The sequence below is a fragment of the Chlorocebus sabaeus genome, chromosome 6 (assembly GCF_047675955.1).
Source record: "Chlorocebus sabaeus isolate Y175 chromosome 6, mChlSab1.0.hap1, whole genome shotgun sequence".
In the NCBI taxonomy this organism is placed as follows: Eukaryota; Metazoa; Chordata; class Mammalia; order Primates; family Cercopithecidae; genus Chlorocebus; species Chlorocebus sabaeus.
The window spans coordinates 62302581-62322306 of NC_132909.1; the positions used below are offsets into that span (position 1 = coordinate 62302581).

At 54.9% G+C, this 19726-nt stretch overlaps 1 protein-coding gene across 2 annotated transcripts; it reads left to right on the top strand.

Annotated features, from left to right (window-relative positions):
* The first annotated feature begins 1319 nt into the window (after positions 1-1319).
* Positions 1320-18564, top strand: SPMAP2 (sperm microtubule associated protein 2). Of its 2 annotated transcripts, XM_007994496.3 has the most exons (9): positions 1320-2012; positions 3245-3367; positions 3664-3735; positions 4167-4228; positions 4974-5043; positions 6286-6403; positions 10253-10412; positions 15391-15535; positions 15570-18564. In XM_007994496.3, the coding sequence occupies exons 1-9, from the start codon at positions 1597-1599 to the stop codon at positions 15649-15651; spliced, it is 1248 nt and encodes a 415-aa protein (XP_007992687.3). In that variant the 5' UTR covers positions 1320-1596; the 3' UTR covers positions 15652-18564. The 2 variants fall into 2 exon arrangements, 1 of the variants encoding a protein (XP_007992687.3); XR_012093292.1 differs by lacking the exons at positions 1320-2012; positions 3245-3367; positions 3664-3735; ... (3 more) ...; positions 15391-15535; positions 15570-18564 and adding an exon at positions 7548-8119 and having other exon boundaries at positions 10253-10363.
* The last annotated feature ends 1162 nt before the right edge of the window (positions 18565-19726 follow it).

Here is a 19726-nt window from a genome sequence, read left to right on the forward strand (position 1 = left end):
GAGCTGGAGAGGGCTTTGCAATGGGACGGGGAGCTGGAGAGGGCTTTGCGATGGGACGGGGAGCTGGAGAGGGCTTTGTGATGGGACGGGGAGCTGGAGAGAGCTTTGCGATGTGATAGAGAGCTGGAGAGGGCTTTGCGTGTGTTCATGAACTGGGTCTCTTGTGTGCCAAGTGGTCACCATGCCCGGACGGCTGGCCCCACACTGGTGGCAGGGGTGAGGGACACAGCAGGACTCTGGGGTGGGCTAGCACTGGGTGGGAGTGGGGGTCTTAGGCCTGGCAGCCCAGAAAGGGGAGGGATGGTCAGGGACTCTCCCTGCATGGGGGACCGACAGGCTTGAGTCTTCAATGATGAGTAGAAAATCACCAAGTACAGAAGGGGGAAGTGCTGGGCAGAGGCACAGGGGAAAGGCTGGGTGGGGCACAGCACAGAGGGGGAAAGGCTGGGTGGGGCACAGCACAGAGGGGGAAAGGCTGGGTGGGGCACGGAGGGGGAAAGGCTGTGTGGGGCACGGAGGGGGAAAGGCTAGGGGGGCACAGAGGGGGAAAGGCTGGGTGGGGCACACAGAGGGAAAGGGTAGGGGGGCACGGAGAGGGAAAGGCTGGGTGGGGCACAGCACAGAGGGGAAAAGGCTAGAGGGGTACGGAGGGGGAAAGGCTGTGTGGGGCACGGTGTGGCAGAGGCGGGAAATTCAGCTCCTTTGACGAGCTGCAAGGAGGTCCCGAAGGCTGCAGCCTGGGGAACACTCCAGTTATAACCATGATTTTGTCGTGAGAATCGGAACAGCCTAGTTTGAAGTTATTTCTTAGGAGATGTTGGAGCTGGAAGGGTCTGTATCCCTGAGGGTGCAGTTCTAGCTGCTGCGGATTGGAAACTTCGCCAAAACCACTTAGTACTGAGGACACTGATTGTTTCAAGTAACGAGAAGCCTGGACACAGGGTGGATTCCAGGGTTGCTAAGTTCAGAGGCTCGACAAGGGCATCAAAGACCCACTTTTCAGTCCATCTGCCCTCAGGCTGGCAGGCCTCATGGTCACAAGGAGGCTGCCTGGGCTCTGGACATTACAGACGGGCCCAGCAGTGACAGGAACGGGAGACGCGGTCTCTTCCTTGTGTTTCCTTTTTTTTTTTTTTTTGAGACGGAGTCTCGCTCTGTCTCCCAGGCTGGAGTGCGGTGGCCGGATCTCAGCTCACTGCAAGCTCCGCCTCCCGGGTTCAGGCCATTCTCCTGCCTCAGCCTCCCGAGTAGCTGGGACCACAGGCGCCCACCACCTCGCCCGGCTAGTTTTTTTTTTCTATTTTTAGTAGAGACGGGGTTTCACCATGTTAGCCAGGATGGTCTCGATCTCCTGACCTCGTGATCCGCCCGTCTTGGCCTCCCAAAGTGCTGGGATTACAGGCTTGAGCCACCGCGCCTGGCTTGTGTCTCCTTTTAAGAGAGGGAAGCCATATCTAGATAACCCCTGCAGGTTCCCCTCAGGCCTCCTTCCTAAACCAATCCTGGGAGGTTCCTGTGAGCCATGACTGCCAGGACTGAGTCCTGGTGCCAGCACAAGCCCAGGTGACCGGCATTGTAGACAGCGCAGGGGTTAGAATGTGGACAGTGGGGAATGTAGGGGACACTCTCCTGTTGCCGTGGCCACCACAGACACATTTGGGTGCTGAGGGAGTGAGGCCGCGGGGGCTGGGAAGGGACCTGTACATGGGGGAGAGCAGGCGAAGGTCACTCGGGAACCAGCCCAGCTCTGAGGCTGAAGGCAGGTCAGAAAGGGAGCTCAGCGGTGACCCCCGTGGCCTCCAGAGCTCTGTGTACGAGAGCCGGCGGGTCACAGACCCCGAACACCAGGACCCGGACAATGCGGAGCTGGGACCAGAGGACCCGGAAGAGGAGCTTCCCCCCGAGGAGGTGGCCGGGGAGGAGTTATTGGAGACCCTGGATCCCAAAGAGGCACTCTCTGAGTTGGAGAGAGTTCTGGACAAGGATTTAGAGGAGGACATTCCTGAAATCAGGTGGGCACCGCGGAGCGGCCCTGCCCGGGCGCGGTGGGGTAGGGCTCAGCCTCTGGCAGCTGGGGGAGGGCAGCAGCCCCCTGGGTGCAGGCCCCTGGGCGTGCGAAAGGGTTGTTCCCGGCCACTGGCCTGGCTCGCCGAGGGGCCCAGGCTGCCGAGTCAGCCTAGGTGTGGGCCTGGTCAGCTGGTGGCCAGCACCCCTCACTGGGCCCTGAGGCAAACCCCAGCACACGCTCCCCTAGCCAGTGGCAGGAGGTGGAGTAAACAGCGCTGAGTTTGGAGTCAGGCAGACTGAGTTCAGGTGTCCAGAGTTCAGTTTAACAAGTGATGACTTCAAGTCAGACAGCGAGAAAAAGAAATGGGGAAAAAAAAAGCCTCCCAACTCAAAAGCTGAAACAATTCTAAGCACCACACGTGGCTAAAACGTTTTAAATGGTCGGGAGGAACACGTTCTGGGCGAACGAACGCTTCAGCGAATCGGCACTGGGGGCAGTGATTCTGGGCAAGTTGCCCGAGTGTCCCCGGCAAGGCGCGCACTCTACATACCTCTGGAACTTGGCTCCCGCCCTCCCTGCAGAGTGTGGTCCCGGCCCACGCCCACGCCCAGCCTGCGTCCTTCTCACCGTGGTCTCCGTCCTGCCTAGGGACTTGTGCCGCCCAAGAACAAAGCAGCAGCCCTGTCCTCACCGGGCCGTGCTAGCCTGCAGGGGAAACGGCAGGAGTGTGAGGGGCTCTCGGGGAGGACACGGGAGCCAAGAGCTGTGACAGGGCAGACGTCCTGACATTTGGCATCTTCGCCTGCTGCCTGTGTCCCTCCCGCAATCTGTGAGCTTTCTGGGAGGCAGGCGCTGCTCTCTTTAGAGGCTGGTGGCCCTTCTGGGGCCTGGCATACAGTAGGTACTTGATAAATGTTTGTGAGATGCGCAAACATTACCTTAGAACTCACTGAAACAGCCCCACCGGGTGGGAGCTGGTCTCATCTCCAATTCACAGAGGAGGCGGCTGAGGGCCTGGGAAGCCGGGTGACCTGGCCAGGGTCTTCCATTCCAGCCAGCAGTGGAGCTGCGGTTTGGTCCAGGCCTTCTTGGTGCCAAAGTCCTCCCCCAGAGACCCTTCTCGGGAAAGGAGAGGCGGGTGGGCAGGGCGCTCGAGCAAGACCCACGCTTCTCTGGGCCCCCAAACGCGTCGGGGCGAGAGAGCAGCTCCAACTTCAACATGGAATTCTCCCAAAGCCGGCTGTCCATCAGCCAGAAGCTCCCCTGCACCGTCATGGCCAAAGCAAGGAGGAAGACGAGGCGGCGGAGGCTCATGGAGCTGGCAGAGCCCAAGATAAACTGGCAAGTCCTGAAAGACAGGTGAGGACAGGCCAGACCAACCATGGCCTCGTGGGGGCTGGGGCTTCCTCTGCACCCTTCCCAGGCTCCTCCTGTCCCCACTGCTCGGCTCCCCTCCCACAACCGCCACCACATCCAGCAAACTCAGGGTAGATGGGGTTGGCCAGTTAAGGAGGTGGCCAGACGCCGGGCCTGGCTAGGGAACTGCGGCCCTCGGTGGCCCTCTGGGCGGTGGCCAAAGGAGAGAGAGGAGTTTGGGAGCAAACGGGAGACCCAGGGCAAAAGGCAGTGGGGGCTCGGACCCTGTCTCCTCGCAGGAAGGGATGCTGTGGTAAGGGGTATGCCTGGATTTTCCCATGCGAGATGAGCTTACGGTTCTGTCTCTACTGGTAAGTCCAGGGCTGTCTCCTCCATCTGCCTATGCCGGGGACACGTGTCAGGTTCCGGGGAGCCCCTCCACTCGAGCCACCCTCTTCTCTCTAGGGAGGAGGATGGGGAGGGCTCCTCAGATGTGGGGCTCTCTACCCTTGTGCTTTGGACTCAGGCAATCGGCTGTGACCTGGATCTGCTCCCAGAAGATGGCCCTGGGCCCTCTTCTTAGCCATGCTTTTCCCCCAGCTACCTCCCTCTCTGGACATCAGCCTTGCTCACAACAATCCACACGTCCCGGTGGCCCCCTCCCTGTCCTTCTCTGGCCTACCCCCTCTTCTAGCAACTCCACACCCCTCCTTGGCCACCCTCCCGGCAGAGACCCAGGCTTGTTTCTGGGCAGGGCCAGGGCTCTCTGCCTCCCTTGCCCTGAGCTGCTCACTTATTCCAGGCCCTCTGTGTACTGGACCGAGCGGTTCCTTGAGGACACCACCCTCACCATCACAGTGCCCGGTAGGTGGAGCCCGTGCCTGCTGAGACCCCTGCCTCCAGCTGCTGGCCTCCAGGGAACCTGCCCCACCCCATCCAGATACTCCCTTGCCTCATATCCTGGGAGCCTCTGTCCTCTCCACTGGAGTCTGTCCCCTGAGGAGCCTGAGCTGAGACTGGTCCTGGGGGTGAGGGTTGTGGGGAACACGCTCCAGGACAGGGCCAAATCGGGGCAAGAATTTACAAGAAGACCCCCTGCTTTCCCTTCCACAATGATTTCCATGCTTTTCTTGAGAGGAATTTGGTATTAAGGTATCATAGATACCTTCAAATGAGACACTTCGAGAGTTCCCCATAGAAGAGAATAACAGTCCAGTTCTCTCCTGCACTGTTCCTGACTTTAGACCCACAGTCATCACTAGGCCCCTGGAAACCCCAGGCTCATACTAACTTCAGAACAAAACCCATTTTCCCAGATCTGTACTGAGCCCCATTGAGGAGCCACGGGGCTGAGCTGCCATTCCAGCCCTGCCACTCCCATCCCGTGTCCGAGCAAGGACCTTCAGGCCTCTGAGCCCATTGTCCCTAAATCAGGGACAGCAAGTCTTCTCTCTGCAGGGTGTCTGGTCCCCAGCTGTCTCTGCCCATAGTTTTTCCAATTCGGCCTCCTGCCCAAGCTCATGAAAAGCTGAATTCCGCATGCAGAAGCCCCTGGGAACTGTAGGGTGTTTACGCCGGGGTTCACCAACTCGTTTCCCGTTTTGCGTAGCAGTGTCCCGCCGAGTGGAGGAACTGTCTCGGCCCAGAAGATTCTACCTGGAATATTACAACAACAACAGGTTCGGGAAGGAGGGGAGGAGGACTGGGCAGAGTTTGGCAGAAATGCCTTATTCTCCCCTGACAGGATGCGGCGTGGGGAAGGGTCCAGGTCCTAGCTCTAGACAGCGTGTGTTCAGATGGGGCTGGCCCGCTTCCCAGCCCATGTCCCCAGCAGGCTGCTGGGCCCTTTGCAACCGCGTTGCCAGCTGTGGAATGCTGGTGGTGGAGGTCACCCGTGAAAGGGGCTTTACACAGTGCCTGACACAGTGCGTGCTCAGATGTTGTTACCACCATTGTGACTGTATTTTGTTTACTCGAAAAAGGTAGAAATTGTAAGACATATTATTTTATGTACAAAATTCTTTATCATTTAGAGCCCCCGTGCTTGTTAAAAGTGATACTGAGTTATTTCGACACAACATATCGTTACCCATCTTTATGCAGTGTATGAAGGAAAGCACAGCTGAAGGAGACAGCAGAAGTGTGTCCAACGGTTTTGAACCACTTCTGACACAGAGACGATGATGTGGGTGTTGCACACACTGTTCCACACCGGTATCTGTGCACTTTTTAACGCCAAATCATATTGTAACCTGAAGACAATTTAAATTGCAATTAAACTTAACTCCTGTAGAAGCAGCAGTGCACATCACGTGAACAGCTACATCTGAGCACACACAGAGGCAGCCAGATGTGGCCATGACACTTCCGCCATCTGGCTGGCAGCACTCGTAAGCTGCATCCCAACCTCAGACCTGTACCAGTGTGGAGACCCTATCTTAGAATCAATGAAATGTGGCTTTATTTCCGGGCAGAGGCATAGCTGAGACCTGATTTTAGAAGGTGCAGCCCTGCGAGCTCAGCTGTACTTCGCTTTCCCCAGCTTTGCATGACAACCTCAGGACACACACTTTCTTCCCTTGGGTCCAAGTCCTCACCCCAGGCTCTTGATGATGGGGGTGTGTGGAGAAGGCCTGGGAGGAGCTGCCATCCCAGAAGGGAATGGGGGAAGGCCTGGGCCTGAGGGTGGACGTTGCACACTGAGCAGAGACAGTCCTGGGAGACGGTAGCTCTGTGCTTGAGAACTCTATGAATCCCTGCTTGGAGATGCTTTCAAAACCCACCACTTCCCCAGAAACAGAGGAGCTAGGAAAGACAGACAGACAGACAGACAGACAGACAGACACACCTGGGAAAGACAGACACACACACACACCCCTCCCTGGGCCGAGCTGCTGGTCTAAAATGGGGACCTCCCCCAGGACGACTCCTGTCTGGCCCATTCCTCGGTCCTGCCTGGAATACCGAGCGACGAGTCGCCTGAAGGAACTGGCCGCCCCAAAGATTCGTAACAACATCTGGAGCGTGCCCATGTCTGAGGTGGGTGCCCCGTGACCCCGCGACTCACCCACGCAGGGCGGGAGGGACCCGGCAGAGGAAAGAGGCTTTGCCTCTGGGAGCCGGGGGAGGAGGGAAGCGGCACAGGCGGCGACCTTGGTTTGGGAGCAGCTTTGTGTTGATCGCTCCCTGTCTTCGGATTTGCCCGGGGTCGTCCTTCCCTGCGTTTCAGCCCGGGCTGGATCCCAGAGCTTCCAGCTCACACTGGGGGATTAGAACAATCTTATCTCAGGTGTTCAGAAAGCGCTCAGTCCACTTCGCATGGAGACTCTCACCTCTTCCCCAGCTCAGGCCGGACACCCGGCCGCTGGCAGCCGCTGACCTGCTCTCCCCCTGCACCTTTTGCTTTTCCCAAAAGTCGCAGAGAAGGAACCCCGCGGACTTGACCCGGCTTCCGCCGCCCCCGCCGTGCATGTGACAATTGCGTGGGTCGGTAGTTTATTGCTTGTCATCAATGTGCCCATCCAGGCGCCCACTGAAGGGAATTTGGGTGGCGTCCAGTTCGCGGCTGTTACCATAAAGCTGCCACGAACACCTGTATGCGGCTTTTTGTGAAGCTGTAAGAATCGGGATTTCTCAGTTACTGGGCACATCTAACTTTTAAAAACCTGACCAAGGGTTGTCCAAAGTGGCGGCGCCATCCCGCCTTCTCCGGGCTGGGAGTGAGCCCAGGCGTGCCCCGTCCTGGCCGCCATCTTGCCTTCTTCAGGCGGGAAGTGGGAGCTCAGGCGCGCCCCGTCCTGGCCGCCATCCTGCCTTCTCTGGGCGGGAAGTGGGAGCTCAGGCGCGCCCCGTCCTGGCCGCCATCTTGCCTTCTCTGGGCGGGAAGTGGGAGCTCAGGCGCGCCCCGTCCTGGCCGCCATCTTGCCTTCTCTGGGCGGGAAGTGGGAGCTCAGGCGCGCCCCGTCCTGGCCGCCATCTTGCCTTCTCTGGGCGGGAAGTGGGAGCTCAGGCGCGCCCCGTCCTGGCCGCCATCTTGCCTTCTCTGGGCGGGAAGTGGGAGCTCAGGCGCGCCCCGTCCTGGCCGCCATCTTGCCTTCTCTGGGCGGGAAGTGGGAGCCCAGGCGCGCCCCGTCCTGGCCGCCATCTTGCCTTCTTCAGGCGAAGATTGAGCCCAGGTGCGTCTCAACCTGGCCGCCATCTTCCATTTTCCAGACAGGGATTGAGCTCAGGCGCTCACCATCTTGGTTGCCATCCTGCCTTCTCTGGTGGGGAGTGGGAGCTCAGGCGCACCCCATCCTGGCCGCCATCTTGTATTCGCTGGGCGAGGATTGAGCTCAGGTGCGCCCCATCCTGGCCGCCATCTTGCATTTGCCAGGTGGGGAGTGAGCTCAGGCGCTCTGTGTCCTAGCCGCCATCTTGTCTTCTCCGGGCAGGGAATGAGCTCAGGCGCCCTCCATCCTGGCCGCTGTCTTGCATTCTGTGGGCGGGGAGTGGGAGCTCAGGCGCTCCCTATCCTGGTCGCCGTCTTGCGTTCTCCCGGCAGTGAGTGAGCTCAGGCGCGCCCCGTGCTGGCCGCCATCTTGTCTTCTCCAGGCAGGGAATGAGCTCAGGCGCCCTCCGTGTTGCCGCCATCTTGCGTTCTCCAGGCGGAGAGTGAGCTGAGGCGCGCTCCATCCTGGCCGCTGTCTTGCGTTCTCTGGACGGGGAGTGGGAGCTCAGGCGCTCCCCGTTCGCGCCGCCATCTTGCGTTCCGCGGTGAGTGAGCTCAGGTCAGGCGCTCCCCGTCCTGGTCGCCGTCTTGCGTTCTCCCGGCGGGAGTGAGCTCAGACGACTGGCCAGCACCCTGTGTTGCCGGCTTGCTTGTTGGTTGGTTCATCTGACTATTCCTAAACATTTTGTCCGTTTCTGGCGTGGCATTAACTTCCATTTCCCTCACTGTGTGTGGTCGTGTCTTCTCCTCTGTGGTTTGTCACACCCCACTTGGGAAATGTTGAAAGTCACACCATCTCCCCCATGAACCCTCAGTAGGGATTTCTAACAGACAAGGACATTTTAAAACGTGATCCTGGTAACACTGGTCACACTAACAAGGGAACAGTGATTCCTTGATACCAACATGGCGCGGTTCATGTTCCCTTTCCCGCTGATCTCAAGGACGGCTTTCTGCGGTGGGTTTGGATGGATTGGGGGCTGCGCCTCCATCCCTGGAGCTCCTTGAAGGCAGGACGGAGTCTCCACCTCAGCAGCCGGTCCAGAGCTGTGTGCACGGCGGCCTCGGGCTGGTGGGAAGAGAGGAGGGAGGGAGCAGGGAGACGGATCATTGCGTGGGAGCTTAAATTGTAAACACCATGATATCTTTGCTGATAGATGTGTCTGTGGTGTTTATGGGGGAGCAATTTCAAGAAGAAAGGGACTGAAATTTCACAGTGACCTTTGGGGGTGGTTTCATTTCATCCTCTGCCTCTACGCAGGCCCCAGACAGAGTTAGGACGAGTCAACAATCAGACTCTCAGGTAGCGCTTCAAGAACGGACAGACAGGAGCATCTAGGCAGGCGTGGGTCGGACGCCTCCTCTTTCCTTTTAAGGAAGAAAACATTTCAGCAGCTGCCCCTCTTCCTTACCTCCCTCCCCAGAGGCATCAGGAATGGCCAGTTCCTCTTCCAGCCAAGCATAAGTGGGAGACGTGTGAAGTGGTCCTTTGCCTACTCCTTAGTTATTTTGCAGGCGGACTCCTACACACGTGTACGGGAGCCAGCTGGTGAAGGGGAACAGAATGCCTATGAGGAGAGGGGAGGGAAACCGGCTCCAGTTTAAGGGTCTCCAAGCGCTGCCCAGTACTCAGTCTCTGCCTAGGCTGGTGCAAATTATCAAAGAACACACTGTCAGTGAACTGTGGGTTTTCTGGAAAATGCCAAGAATGTGTGTGGAGATGGAGTCTTGCGATGTTGCCCAGGCTGGTCTTGAACTTACGTGATCCTCCCACCTCCACCTCCCAAAGTGCTGCCACTGCGCCGGCCACTGTTGAGAATTGATCGTGGAGCGAGTGTGCCAGGTTCCTGGGTGAAACATCTGCAAGGTCTCCCACCTCGACCAGCGCTGCCCCACCTCGGCCCACCTCGGCCAGCGCTGCTCCACTGCTCACCCTATCCCCTAGGTCGTGTTTCGTGGTTTCGTGAACATAAATGACTTCTGTCTTGCCTTCTCTGATTACTGTTTTCTAGAGCAATTCGTGCCGATTTATGGAGAAAAAATGGTCTAACTGCTGGGTTGCCTTCTCTTGAGAACATGCTGCAGTCAGCTTGTGCAGCCCCCAGCGGCCGGGCGCCCGGCTCCTTCTGGGGTGTGTGCGTGGTAACTAAGCTGCAGGGAACATCCCTGCACCCACTTCTTCGGGTCAGGTGCAGGAGTCCCTGTATGTGGCAGTCACCAAGCCTGCGCATGTTTGGCTGAACCTAGTAGAGAATTGCTTCCTGAGCTGCCTGTACTAATTTACTCTCCCTCCAGCAATGCATGAGAGTTTCTCACCAGGGCTTGATAATGTCAGACTTTTTCATTGTTGCCAAATTTGAGAGCATGGAGTGATATTTTGTTGTTTTAATTTACATTTGTCAACAATTGTTGACATTACATTGATCAAAAGACAGGATTATTGACCATTTAGGGTTCATCTCCTGTATCATTTGCTCTGCCCTTTTGGGTTTTTTTTGGTTATTGATTTGAAGGAGCTCTTTATACATGATAGTTACTAATCCTTTGATGAGTACATTAAAAACCAACTTCTTCCCAGGCTGTCTTGTGTCTCTTAGTGTTGCTCCTGGGGTCCTTTTGCTCCAGAGCCCAGGAGGAATCATGACTGTTTCATGTAATCCTTCTATTTCTCTTTCCAGGTGTCCCAGGTATCCAGGGCAGCCCAAATGGCAGTCCCCAGCTCACGGATCCTCCAGTTGTCAAAGCCAAAGGCCCCAGCCACCTTGTTGGAAGAGTGGGACCCCATGCCGAAACCCAAGCCACATGCGTCAGACTATAACCGCCTCCTTCACTTGGCCAGTAAGTAGGTGCCTCAGGCTAGGTGCCTCCTCATGTCCTGTCCAAATCCCAGGGGACATCTTATACCTCTCCCTAGAGTGGGCAGAGGGAAGCTCTCCCCCAGGAAAGAGAAGCAGAAATCACAGGGACGTGTGGTCTGGAAGCAGAGGGTGTTGTCTGAGAGGGTTTTCTAGCAGGAAAAGAAGGTGTAGAAGAGAAAATCAGGGTGCAGAGCAGGGGCCAGAGAGCCACACTAAGGAACAAAGGCAACTTTAAAATGGGTGTTGGCCTGACTCCCTTCCTGTCCTTTAAAACAAATTGAATAACCATTTTCCTCAAGGACAAGGGTAATGTATGTGAATTGCCAGGGAAGTTGCTTGGCCATTTATGTTTACTCTTCTATATTGTTTTCCCAGGTTCCTGTTGCCTGGTGTTTTGGGGTTGTAGATTGGGAGCAGCTCTTTATATAAGATGGTTACTAATCCTTTATTGAACGCATTGCACGATAACTTCTCCCCAGTCCGTGTCTTGTGTTTTAACTTCGCCTATGTGGCCTTTTCTTTGTTTGTTCATCCATGAAAGAATTTTCATCCTTTCCCTTGCTATTTGTGAAATGATGAGTGAAATGAATGGAAACAGGTGAGTGTTGATGCAGCACTGCCTTATGCCATCCTGCACACACTTGCGCTCACCACACACACAGTGAGTATAAACATCAATACACTGGTACGTGCACGCACGCACACTCACCACAAACATACACGGTGAATATAGACATCGATACACTGGTACACATATGCATATATACATCCGTCCATGTTTCAAATGTGTATATAAATATCCATGTGTGCGTGTGTGTATGTGCGTGTGCGTGTGTGTGCATGTGTGAGAGAATGACGGCGGGTTGAGGCCTCTACCCACTCATAGTTGGGACCACCTTTTTTTTTTGTTTTTTTGAGATGGAGTCTTGCTCTGTCACCCAGGCTGGAGTGCAGTGGTGAGATCTTGGCTCACTGCAACCTCTGCCTCTCGGGTTCAAGCAATTCTCCTGCCTCAGCCTCCCAAGTAGCTGGGACTACAAGCGCCTGCCATCACTCCTGGCTAATTTTTGTATTTTTAGTAGAGATGGGGTTTCACCATGTTGGCTAGGCTAGTCTTGAATTCCTGACCTCATGATCCACCCGCCTTGGCCTCCCAAAGTGCTGGGATTACAAGCGTGAGCCACCGCGCCTGGCCAAGGGACAAACTTTTTTTTTTTTTTTTGGAGATAGAATCTCGCTGTCTTGCCCAGGCTGGAGTGCAGTGGCACAATCTTGGCTCACTGCAACCTCTGCCTCCCAGGTTCAAGTGATTCTCCTGTCTCAGCCTCTCGAGTAGCTGGGACTACAGGTGTAGGACACCACATCCGGCTAATTTTTGTATTTTCAGTAGAGATGGGGTTTCACCATCTTGGCCAGGATGGTCTCGATCTGACCTCGTGATCTGCCTGCCTTGGCCTTCCAAGGTGCTGGGATTACAGGCGTGAGCCACCACGCCTGGCCAGGAACCAGCATTTTTAAAACGTGAAGCAGACGAGCAAATCAAGTGCACTGAACTATATGGGGTAAGAGTGTGTGGCAGTTTCTCTGTGTGTGCTCACACTTGCTATGTGATGGGGATAAGAGTGGGTGTGTGGCTGTGCTGTTTCTCTGTGTGTGCTCACACTTGCTGTGTGGTGGGGATAACAGCGGGTGTGTGGCTGTGCTATTTCTTTGTGTGTGCTCACACTTGCTGTGGTGGGGGTAAGAGCGGGTGTGTGGCTGTGCTGTTTGTGTGTGCTCACACCTGCTATGTGGTGGGGGTAAGAGCGGGTGTGTGGCTGTGCTGTTTCTCTGTGTGTGCTCACACTTGCTGTGGTGGGGGTAAGAGCGGGTGTGTGGCTGTGCTGTTTGTCTGTGTGTGCTCACACCTGCTGTGGTGGGGGTAAGAGCGGGTGTGTGGCTGTGCTGTTTCTCTGTGTGTGCTCACACCTGCTATGTGGTGGGGGTAAGAGCGGGTGTGTGGCTGTGCTGTTTGTGCTCACACCTGCTATGTGGTGGGGGTAAGAGCGGGTGTGTGGCTGTGCTGTTTCTCTGTGTGTGCTCACACCTGCTATGTGGTGGGGGTAAGAGCGGGTGTGTGGCTGTGCTGTTTGTGCTCACACCTGCTATGTGGTGGGGGTAAGAGCGGGTGTGTGGCTGTGCTGTTTGTCTGTGCTCACACCTGCTATGTGGTGGGGGTAAGAGCGGGTGTGTGGCTGTGCTGTTTGTCTGTGTGTGCTCACACCTGCTATGTGGGCTTAGTCGCTGCTGCTAGAGTGCTGGAAACTCAACAGAGTTTCAAAGCCCAGATGCCTACGAAATTCTCACAAAGGAGTTCCAAGAAGGCTAGGTTCTGGGCATGGTTCTCCCAGCCCCTTTAGGGCCACCAAGGCCCCACTGCTTGGCCCCCTTACCCTGCCCGAGGGCATCTGCCAGGCAGAGCCAACATCCACCCAGAAGGTGCAGAAGCAAGAGCCAGAGAAACACTGATACCTGCACTAGCGTACAGTTGTTTATATTCACCACGTGTGTGTGTGGTGAGCGCGGGTGTGTGCAGGACAGTCTAAGGCAGTGCTGCATCTGCAGTTTCCACTCAGGCGGCCTTGCCCAGCCGTGTGCCACGTGGAGTTCTGCCTGCCTAGTGGAAGAGACTCTACGCTCTTTTCCTCAGGGGCCTCTTCACAGAGCCAGGGCTGGTCTGCCAAGAAGTGGGTAGCCCTTATCCATTTGCACAGAGGTTCCACGCAAAGAGGGATCTGGAAAGAAGGTGGGAGCTTCCCCGGAAATCAAGGCCCCGAAGCCCCAAGAGACAAGGTGGAGGACAGCTCCGGCTGCTGTGGCAGACTTGGTGGCCACATCCCTTCCTGGTCTCCAAGCAGTCTGCTGCAGCTCCCTGCTGTTAAGGAAGGGGTGGGGGAGAGATGGTGAGGAGGGGGTACCTGGAGGAGGGGGCCATGAGTGCCTGAGGAGCAGCCACCAGGGGGAAAGACATGACACCAGCCAGGGAGAGGAGACGCCTCCTGCCCCGACTCACCTGCCGCCATGACATGAGCAGGTGGACAGGAGGGGGAACCAGGGTCACCTGGGTTGGCAGCAGACTGAGGAGACTTGAGCTCTCTTGGCTGTGGCCCCCTGAGTCCCCCTTTCAGGTACCTGTGGCCATTTTTTTTTGTTTTTTTAGAGATGGGGTCTTGCTGTGTTGCTCAGTCTGGCCTCAAACTCTAGGGCTCAAGTGATTCTCCTGCCTCTGCCTCCAAAAGTGCTGGAATGACAGGCATGTGCCATTGAGCCTGGCTGCCTGTGGCCATTTGAAATATTTTTTTCTTTACAATTCACCCTGTTTTTAAGTGTAGATTTCATAGCTGGGTGTGGCAGTGCATGACTGTAGCCCCAGCTACTTGGGAGGCTGAGGCGGGAGGATCGCTGGAACCCAGAAGTTTCAAGTCGGGTGGAGGCTGTAGTGAGCTGTGATCCTGCTCCAGCCTGGGAGACACAGCAAGACCCTGCCTCAAAATAAAATAAAATGGGGCCAGGCGTGGTGGCTCATGCCTGTAATCCCAGCACTTTGGGAGGGTGAGGTGGGCGGATCGCCTGAGGTCAGGAGTTCAAGACCAGCCTGGCCAATATGGTGAAACCCTGTCTCTACTAAAAATACAAAAAATTAGCTGGGCATGGTGTCCTGTGCCTGTGATCCCAGCTACTCGGGAAGCTGAGGCAGGAGAATCGCTTGAACCCGGGGAGCGGAGGTTGCAGTGAGTGGAGATCCCACCACTGTACTTCAGCCTGGGTGACAGAGCAAGACTGTGTCTCAAAATAAAATAAAGTAATAAAGTAAAATAAAATGATGAAACAAAGTAAAAAAAAATAGGCCAGGCGCAGTGGCTCACGCCTGTAATCCTAGCCCTTTGGGAGGCTGAGGTGGGCGGATCTCCTGAGGTCAGGAGTTCAAGACCAGCCTGGCCAGTATGGTGAAACCCCGTCTCTACTAAAAATAGAAAGATTAGCTGGGTGTGGTGGTGCACGTCTGTAGTCCCAGCTACTCAGGAGGCTGAGGCAGGAGAGTTGCTTGACCCCAGGAGGCAGAGGTTGCAGTGAGCCGAGATCACAACACTGCACTGCAGGCTGGGCAACACAGCAAGACTCTGTCTCAAAATAAATAAATAAATAAAAATAAAAAATGTGTTTCAGTGGCTTTTAGTACAGTCACAAGGTTATGCAACCACCACCACAGTCAATTTTAGAACTTTTTTATGCCTTCAGAGGGCAGCCCCGTCCCTATCAGCTGTCACTCCCCGTTCCCATCCCCCAGCCCCTGGCATCCACAGTTCACCTGCAAACTCTGGATTGGCCTGTCCCGGATGTTCGTACAAATGGAATCACACACTGTGTGTCCTTTCGTGTCTCTTGCCTCTCGCGGGACGTGATGTCCTCAAGGCTCAGCCATGCTGTAGCTGGTGCTAGAGCCTCGCTCCTTTTCTTGGCTGAGTCATATTCCACTCTCTGAGTGGACCACATTTTCATCCTCCATTCCTGTGCTGATGAGTAGGCCATCTGAACATGGCAGCTTTTTTTCTTTTCTTTCTTTTTTTTTTTTTTTTGGAGATGACATGTTGCTCTGTTGCCCAGGCTGAAGTGCAGTGGCACGATCGGGGCTCACTGCAACCTCTGCCTCCTGAGTTCAAGCCATCCTCATGCCTCAACCTCCCGAGTAGCTGGGACTACAGAGACGCACCACCACACTCGGCTAATTTTTGTATTTTTAGTAGAGGTGAGGTTTCATCATGTTGACCAGGCTGGTCTCGAACTTCTGACCTCAGGTGATCCGCCTGCCTCAGCCTTCCACAGTGCTGGGATTCCAGGCGTGAGCCCCCATGCCCAGCCTGAATGTGGAACTTTGAGGTTTGAGCTTCAGTGCTGTCCTTCTCTTGTGCTCCCTCCAGGGCCCAAAGCTCAGTCGGACAAGTGTGTTCCTGACCGAGATCCTCGCTGGGCGGTGCTGGATGTCACCAAGAAGGTGGTGGCCAGCCCCCGGATCATCTCCCTGGCCCAGCCCAAAGTGCGCAAGTGCCTCAACGAGGGCCACAACCCCTATTCCATCTCCCCGGCCTCCCTGGTGGCCCAGGCGTCCCCTCGCCTCTATGAGCTTGCCACCCCCAAAAGCATCACCAGAAAAGTGTGATCAGCCCAGGCCTGGCCTCTAAGACCTCCGGTCCCAGTAAACACCCTCAGGCACCCTACACCTGTGTATGTGATTATTCCGAGCGTTTTGGCCTGGAGAAGGGAGGGCGGGCCAGAAGGCCAAAAGAAGGATGAGGAGGACAATAATATTTATTTTTTCATCCAACCTGCGATTTGTCTAGCTGTTTATTTTCCGAGTCACTTTCATTGACCATCTCGAGCGCCCTCTGAATCTCTTCAATCCAGACTTGCTCGTCCAGTCCTCCTGAGGGCCCACAGGACCGTCAGAGTCGGAATGACAGCCCCTGTCACACCAGCTGACATCTGTTGCACAACTTATGGATCTTTACAGTGATCTAATGATGGAGGGATTATCATTGTCCCCATTCCTCAGATGTGGAGACTGAGGCTCAAATAGGTTAGGAAAAGACCCACAGTCCCTGCTATGGCCTGAATGCCTGTGTCTCCCCCTAATTCATATGTTGAAATTCCCATCCTCGAGGTGATGGTATTAGGAGGTGAGGCCTCGGGGAGGCAATGAGGTCATGGAGCAGAGCTGTCACGCATGGGATTGGTGTCCTTATCAAAGAGGACCGAGAGATACCCGTGGCCCCTGTCTGCCATGTGAAGATGCTGAGAAGCAGGTAGTGTGCAACCAGGAGGACCCCCACTACCAGCACCTGACCATGCTGGCACCCTGATCTCAGACCTGCACCCTCCAGGACTGTGGGAAATAAACTACTATTGCTTCTAACCCACCACTCTCTGGTACTTTCTTACAGCAGGGCAGATGGACCAAGACAGTTGCCATTATTACCATCGGGTTGCTGCTGTAACAAACGCCCACGAATGGGGTGACTTAAAACACTACACATTTGGGCTGGGTGCAGTGGCTCACGTCTGTAATCCCAGCACTTTGGGAGGCCGAGGCAGACGGATCACTTGAGGTCAGGAGTTCGAGACCTGGCCAACATGGCAAAACCGCACCTCTACTAAAAATGCAGAAATTTACTGGGTATGGTGACACACGCATGTAATCCCAGTTACTCAGGAGGCCGAGACAGGAGAGTCTCTTGAACCTGGAAGGTTGAGGCTGCGGTGAGCTGAGATCGCACCACTACACTCTAGCCTGGGCGATAGAGAGACTATGAGACTCTGTCTCAAAAACAACAACAACAACAACAAAATGTGCATTTATTCTCTTCTCCTCCTGAAGATTGGAGTCCAAAGTCAGTCTCACTTGGGCTGAAGTCCAAGTACCAGCAGGGCTGCTGCTTCCAGAGACCCCAGGGAAGAGTCCATTTCCCGCCTTTTCTGGCATTTGGAAGCACTTGCATCCCTGGTGTGGGGTGGCGGCGTCCGGTCTTTCATCTTCAAATCCAGCAGCACAGCCTCTTCTCTCTGACTCTCACCCTCCTGCCTCCTCTCTTGAGAACACCGTACTGACCTTCGGCCAACTGGGTCATCAGGATAATCTCTCATCTCAGCATCCTTAATCCCATCCGCAACTCTCTTGTCATTTAAGGTGACCTCTTCAGAGGCCTGGGGACTAGGCTGGGGATGTCCTTGGGGTGCTATTCTGCCAACCACAGGCAGTCTGGCGACTTCCTTGGCACTCTCAGTTTCTCTGTAGCCTGGAGGTGGGTGACATGGCTGGATGGGAGAGATCTTCAGGAAGTACAGTGTCAGAACTGGGTGAAATAAATGATCAGGGCCGGCTGTGGTGGCTCACGCCTGTAATCTCGGCATTTTGGCAGGCTGAGGTGGGTGGATCACCAGAGGTCAGGAGTCCCAGACCAGCCTGGCCAACGTGGCGAAACCCTGTTTCTACTGAAAGTACAACAATTAGCCAGGCGTGGTGGTGGGCACCTGTAATCCCAGCTACTTGGGAGGCTGAGGCAGGAGAATCACTTGAACCCGGGAGGCGGAGATTGCAGTGAGCCAAGATCGCAACACTGTACTCCAGCCTGGGCGACAGAGCAAGACTCTGCCTCAAAATAAATAAATAAAAAATAATCAGACTGTGGCATTTGTGAAAAGAGGAGAGAGTACCCTGTTTCTCATGGGGTGGTATCACCATTTACCAAGATACGGAACACTGGGAGAGGAGCTTTTTTAAAATATGGGAGTGGGTAATGAATTCTGGGTTTGAAACTGTAGAGTTTCAAGGTGCTTCGATTTTTTGTTGTTGTTGAGACGGAGTCTGGCTCTGTCGCCCAGGCTGGAGTGCAGTGGCGCGATCTCGGCTCACTACAAGCTCCGCCTCCCGGGTCCACGCCATTCTCCTGCTTCAGCCTCCCGAGTAGCTGGGACTACAGGCGCCCGCCACCACACCCGGCTAATTTTTTATATTTTTAGTAGAGGTGGGGTTTCACCGTGTTGGCCAGGCTGGTCTCTATCTCCTGACCTCGTGATCCACCCGCCTCGGCCTCCCAAAGTACTGGGATTACAGGCGTGAGCCACCATGCCTGGCTGGTGATTTGCTATTTCCAAGAGAAAATATACACCTACATCTACACCTACATCTGTGCCTGCAACTACATCTGTGCCTGCACCTACACGATTTCTACAACATTCTCTACATTAGAGCCCAGGATAGGTGATGCCCACCAAAACCAACAGGGTACAGTGGTCCACGCCTGTAATCCCAGCACTTTGGGAGGTCGAGGTGGGTGGATCACGAGGTCAGGAGTTCCAGAGCAGCCTGGCCAACATGGTAAAACCCCATCTCTGCTAAAAATACAGAAAATTCGCCAGGTGTGGTGGCAGATGCCTGCAGCCCCAGCTACTCGGGAGGCTAAGCAAGAGAATCACTTGAACCCGGGAGGCAGAGCTTGCGGTGAGCGGAGATTGCGCCACTGCACTCCAGCCTGGTGACAGAGTGAGACTCCGTCTCAAAGAAAATAACAAAATAACCTGCATATTCTTTTTTTTTTTTTTTTGAGGCAGAGTCTCGCTCTGTGGCCCAGGCTGGAGTGCAGTGGCCAGATCTCAGCTCACTGCAAGCTCCGCCTCCCAGATTTACGCCATTCTCCTGCCTCAGCCTCCCGAGTAGCTGGGACTACAGGCGCCCGCCACCTCGCCCGGCTAGTTTTTTTTTTTTTTTTGTATTTTTTAGTAGAGACGGGGTTTCACTGTGTTAGCCAGGATGATCTCGATCTCCTCACCTCGTGATCCGCCCGTCTTGGCCTCCCAAAGTGCTGGGATTACAGGCTTGAGCCACCGCGCCCGGCCCTGCATATTCTTTAAAACTCATCATTGCCAGGCCAGGAGTGGTGGCCTGTAATCCTAGCACTCTGGGAGGCTGAGGTGGACAGATTACTTGAGGTTAGGAGTTTGAGAACAGCCTGGGCAACATGGTGAAACTCTGTCTCTACTAAAGATACAAAACAAATTAGCTGGGTGTGGTGGCGGGCACCTATAATCCCAACTACTTCGGAGGCTGAGGCATGAGAATCGCTTGAGCCTAGGAGGCAGAGGTTGCACTGAGCCAAGATGGCACCAAGACTGCACTCCAACCTGGGTGATAGAGTGAGATTCTGTCTCAAAAATAAATAAATAAAAATAAAAAGTAAAAGTAAAGAGCTGGGCGCAGTGGCTCATGCGTGTAATCCCATCTCTTTGGGAGGGTGGGGTGAGTGGATCACTTGAGATCAGGAGTTCAACACCAGTCTGGGCAACATGGTGAAACCCCGTCTCTACTAAAAATACAAAAATTAGCCAGGTGTGGTGGCACATGCCTGTAATCCCAGCTACTTGGGAGGCTGAGGCAGGAGAATGGCATGAGCCCGGGAGGCGGAGCTTGCAGTGAGCCGAGATCATGCCACTGCACTCCAGCCTGGGCGACAGAGCGAGACTCTGTCTCAAAATAAATAAATAAATAAATAAATAAATAATAAAATAAAATAAAGGCTGGTTTAAGGAGATGACCCTTATTCATAGATGAGAAAATAAAGGATGGGATTGAGGCTGGGTGCAGTGGCTCACGCTTGTAATCCCCACACTTTGGGAGGCTGAGGTGAGCAGATCACCTGAGGTCAGGAGTTCAAGATCAGCCTGACCAACATGGAGAAACCCCGTCTCTACAAAAGTAAAAAA

What these genes read in the sequence shown, in the direction of transcription:
- SPMAP2 (XM_007994496.3), top strand. Translation starts at nt 1,597, where the DNA reads ATGTGGACAGTGGGGAATGTAGGGGACACTCTCCTGTTGCCGTGGCCA. An exon ending in TGGCAAGTCCTGAAAGACAG is followed by an intron (nt 3,368 to 3,663) that starts GTGAGGACAGGC and finishes GTCTCCTCGCAG; the next exon opens with GAAGGGATGCTGTGGTAAGG. An exon ending in CCGCCTCCTTCACTTGGCCA is followed by an intron (nt 10,413 to 15,390) that starts GTAAGTAGGTGC and finishes TGCTCCCTCCAG; the next exon opens with GGCCCAAAGCTCAGTCGGAC.